Below are 5,115 nucleotides of genomic sequence, written 5' to 3'. Positions count from 1 at the left end.
ATCACTAGATTGTTTAATGCACTATATGATGCAGCTCCAAAAGAAATATTAATAATATTTTTTTAAATATTTTATTTTAAGTATATAGTAATATTCATGAGTTATATAAATAGATAAATTTTAATCAAGGAAGAACAACATCTTGTCATGAGGATGATATGGCTAGGAGACATGTAGTCTCATATTTTGTTGGAAAAGAAAAAGAAAGGTGGCAGCAAAGCAAGACACAGAAGTAAGCACATCTTTCTAAATTTCACCATGCTTTGGAATTCAGTGCAGAGACTGGCCCGCTTTGATGTCCATGTCATAAGTTGATGCCTCAATAGTTGATCAAAGCTACAAATACATGTTTACATAATACTTTCTGTTAACTCCCAATAAAGTGGGTGGCATTTCCTTTCCTTTCAATAAAAAAAAATATATATAATATAATATAATAAATACAAACAAAATAAATATTTTAAAATAATAAAATATTAAATTTTAATTGATTAGTTAAAAATTAATAATATTAATAACAATAAATATTTATAGTACAAAAACGATGAACTCTTAAATTTATGTTGGCAACTTTGCTTGGAAGTAAAAACAGAATGAAATTAGAACCACAAAAATGATCAATTGAATTGGAAATTGTGATGCCAAGTTTTTATTGTTACTAGCATTAAATTTTTATAAAAATATGCGGCAGTAAAATGAGTTTTTTTATGATAAAATACTTTTTGAAACATAAAGAAATCCGTTAAACCGACTTTCGCTTACTTGCTGCGGCGGGCATCGAGGGTTTCGTCTTCTCGCCTCTTCCGTTGCGCTTCGAATCGCCCATCCCCCTCGCCCAAGCTTTCAAGGTACGCAGCCCAACTCCCATACCTCTCTCTCTGTTTAATCTAAAGCTTGCTAAAACTTTTCTTTTTCTGATCCGTAGTTGTGATCTTCTTGACTGCGGTTGCTTATTTGTAGATCGATCTTCTATCCACTCATTAGGTTTTGAGCTCGATCTGTTATTTGTCTGGATCAAATAGATCTTTGCCGTGAATCCAAATTGTCTTTTTGTTTCTCATCAAAAACTTGTCTTTCTACGAATATATCTGGGTAGATGATTTTATATTTCATTAATCATACGGCATGCTATCGAATAGATGGACATCAATGGCCAAAGATTTTTATACTTAAGCACATCTCTATTTTCTTTCAGTGAGAAGACAAATATTGTTTTTTTTTCTTTAATGATTGATTTACTAGTCTTCTGGCCAATGCGGGGAACATTATGTGCGAATATCTGCAATTCAATTAGAAGATTTCTAAAGAGGCAGTGTTTCATTGTGCACTGATGGAGCTTTAGCAGTGATGCAAGGAATGCCTGAGCTGATGATATGAGTTATTTAGGTTTTACCATTTCGCAATTCTGAGGAGAAATGGAGCTTTAAGGTGAGAAGTGGAGGTGGTGATGCAATTGGTCGTCATATTGTCATACGCTTAACTGCAGGAAATTTGCTTTGTTTGGGTGATTAAAATGGTGGTTCTTTTTTTCCCTTTTTTTTTTTTTTTTTTTTGAATTGCAGAGCGGGTGGTTTAGATTTCCCTTCATGGGATTTCTAAAGATAGGTAGTATGTGGAATTATATAGTGGGAAAGCTGTGTGGTTACCTATTGACATGCATCATGGATATGTGAATTTGGCTTAAATTTCAAAACTTGATTTCTTGGCTTATTTTTATAGATTCTGTTGATTGCCTTGTATGGATTGGCTAGATCTTTACCATTACAGGCTTAAGTAGGGCCTCCGGAGTTTATATGGATCTAAACAACTTTTTGAAAAATCTCAACTTGTTCATCAAGCTTATACCAGACCTCGTATTGATACTATCATATTATAGTATTTGTATGCTGGTACGATATCTTATTCGGCATATTAAGTGTCGGTACTCCCCCTGTATCATATACCCGTATGTTATAGTATGGTACAGTCCGTACACATTGGTATCGATTTGTATGGCAAATCTTGCTCTCCATGATGTGAGCAGAAATATATTAGAGATAGAATATACTTTGTTGCCTAGGTCTTCTAGAGGGAAACCTGGAGGAATTATGGTGCGTGGGACACAAGGGATGGTGATAAACCTAATAGAGAAATCAATTCTTCGATGGGAGATAATGTATAAGATGAGGTTGAGGTGCTAGACATCCTGACGTTTGTTGCTTGTAGAGAATTGTGTCTTCCTCCTCTTGGTCTTGGCCTCTATCTCTCCAAGGGATTTGAAGTTTTGCAGGCCTTAATTTTGTTGAATATTAGTTGGTGCAGGTGATTTAATTGAAAGTAATGCTTCCTTCTTCCTGTATCTTTATCTTTGCTCTAAAAGGAAAAAAAACTGCTAAATTAGTGGACAACTCAGAGAAATCAGACCAATCAGACAAAACATATGAAACAGAATTAGTGTTAGCTAGTCATGCTTTGAGTGATTAGTTCAGCATCCTAAACCCTGTTTCATGTGAATCTCTATGTGTGTTATTCATTAGTTCAGCACTGCTATTTATTTATAATAATGTAATGTTTCCAAACTTGAATAAAGCATGGTCAAATAATTGACCTAGTCGATTAAATGTGTCCTATTATGAACACCAAACCATCTACTCAGACTAAATGAGACACTGTTGAATCAATAATCTGAAAATTACTCCCTTATTCTTATATCCTTGTCCTAGTACATAATGAAGTTATAATCCTTGTTTTATTCAACCTCTTCAACATAGAAATGGAGGTTAACATGCTGGTTCAAGGTGCCTGAAAGCCCTGCATGCCTATAGATAGGCTCCAAAATGGTTCCTTGGCTAGAACATTGACTTGGAACTTATCCAATTGCAACGTGCATGGGATCAGTATAGGCCCACCTTATTTTTGAGGAGCTATCCTTCAAATTCTTAACTCTTTAGCTGGGTTGAGATGGGAGATTTTTGAAACTGCAGTCAACTGGTCTTGTTTTGGGAACAAAATATGACCCACTAATCAAAGTTTAGTTAGACCCAAATTGGGGCACCTTGATTGACCACTATGTAGCTGTATCTTTTTCAACTGTAACTTTAATCTGCTTATGATGTTTAGTTGAATAATATTTCTTAATAGAAAATTCCTGATTAATGCCAACAATTTTGGTTTTTGTCCTTTTCTATATGATGTGTTGTTTGGTTATATATATATTTTAAAAAAATCTGATGGACAATTGCTGCTGTCACCTGCAGCCATGTATGACAATCTGAGCAATCAGGCTGGGGTGCAGAGACCTCCTGTAAATTCTCAACCAAATCCATTTGGCAATGCATTCTATGGAGCCGGATCTGGACTTATCCGAGGTGGCCTAGGGGCATATGGAGAGAAATTCTTGGGCTCAAGCTCTGAGTTCATGCAAAGCAATGTACAGAATATGTCAATGGACAATGCACATTAGTACAATGCATTATCAATAGAAATTAATAACCTCTCTTCTGCAGTCCAAAGTATTTGTGAGCACTATAAATAACAATATAACATGTCATTATACTTTCTTACTTTTGGTCTCTGATGCAACAGATTAGCAGGTATTTCTCCAATCCTCAGTATTATTTTCAAGTGAATGACCAGTATGTGAGGAATAAGTTGAAAGTGGTCCTATTTCCATTCCTACACAGGGTAAACTTGCTTTCTATTCCCTGTATTGCCTTCACTTTCCTACTTGATTGCTCCTCCTCCTTAAGAAACTTACAGAACTAATTTCTGTTTTCACTATCTTCTGTTTCATCCAGGGTCATTGGACCAGGATAACCGAGCCAGTTGGTGGTAGGCTTTCCTACAAACCTCCAATCCATGATATAAATGCCCCGGATCTGTACATCCCTTTCATGGCCTTTGGCACCTACATTATTCTCGCAGGCTTCTCATTTGGTCTTATGGGAAAGTAAGTCGTGTGTATCGTGGCATTTCCCTACATCTTCGAGCGACAATGGTTACTGATCATAGTCGAGTCTCTTGCAGGTTTAGTCCCGAAGCTCTGAGTTTGCAGTTCACAAGGGGATTGTTTGGGTGGTTGATGCAGGTTGCCCTCCTAAAAGGTTTCTTATATTCATTAGGTGGCGGGGAGGCGCCGCTGCTTGATATAGTGGCATATGGTGGGTATGCTTTCACAGGATTGTCCTTGGCTGTGCTGGTAAAGATCTTCTGGAGTTACTCATATTACTTCCTGATGCCATGGGCGAGTGTGTGTATGGGGGTATTTTTAGTGAAGACCATGAAGAGGGTAATCTTCACAGAGATGAGGAGCTACGAGAGGCACTCAAGTAGGCAACACTATCTACTACTTTTCATGGCCATTGCTCAGTTCCCGTTGCTGTTCTGGCTTGGCAATTTTGGAGTGTGACAGTTTGTCACTGAGCTCTTTGTTTAGACTTTAGATGATATCTAATGATAATTCTCTGTCTCTCCTTTTATCAATGTGTGGTCGTGCGCGTGTGAATGTCCTCTGAGATTATTGTGGGTAATCATGGTCTACAGTGCCAGGTAGATATTGCTAATTAGAAAGATCAGGCTCGAACGAGTAAATTGGGTTTCATGCTATGTGATGTGTTCTTAGATTGTCTAATATGTGATGTGTTTTCATGCTTGCCCATTGCCTTGAGAGTTGGTTCAAATTGAGTGGGTTCAAATATGAAACGTGAAAAAATAAAAACTTTTAATATGTTTTGGAATTGCGGCATGTGTAATGAATGCTGATTTAGTTGAATTGACCATAATTCACATGGGTTGTTTCTCTCCTAGTAATCTATTCAGTGGAGAGGCGGTTTGTAATCTAGTATTATCTTGTGATCTTGGCGAAATTCTTTCGCTTTCGAATACTGCATTTGAGTGAGCGATACTGACATGTCCAACCACTTCGGTCCATGTGGCGTAGATTGGTACTTTAATGGCTGAAGCATGGTGATGGAGATTCCAACACACACACACACATATATATATATTGTTGGGAGATACCCATCCACCGACCGACCGACTATCGGAGGGTCCGACCGGCTGGCGGCCCGACCGACCGACCGACTATCGAAGGATCCGACCGGCTGGCAGCCCGACCGACTAACCAACGGTCCGACG

The 5,115-nt window shown here is 37.7% G+C and overlaps 1 protein-coding gene across 1 annotated transcript; it reads left to right on the top strand.

Moving 5' to 3' along the window:
* The first annotated feature begins 718 nt into the window (after window positions 1-718).
* On the top strand, window positions 719-4,461 carry LOC105056719 (uncharacterized). The gene is made up of 5 exons (XM_010939027.3): window positions 719-848; window positions 3,237-3,409; window positions 3,565-3,663; window positions 3,777-3,928; window positions 4,006-4,461. The coding sequence occupies exons 2-5, from the start codon at window positions 3,239-3,241 to the stop codon at window positions 4,385-4,387; spliced, it is 804 nt and encodes a 267-aa protein (XP_010937329.1). The 5' UTR covers window positions 719-848; window positions 3,237-3,238; the 3' UTR covers window positions 4,388-4,461.
* Window positions 4,462-5,115: the final 654 nt, after the last annotated feature.

This window comes from Elaeis guineensis, chromosome 13 (genome assembly GCF_000442705.2).
Source record: "Elaeis guineensis isolate ETL-2024a chromosome 13, EG11, whole genome shotgun sequence".
NCBI lineage: Eukaryota > Viridiplantae > Streptophyta > Magnoliopsida > Arecales > Arecaceae > Elaeis > Elaeis guineensis.
Note: the sequence above shows the minus strand (reverse complement) of the source record. Positions and strands in the feature narration are given on the sequence as shown.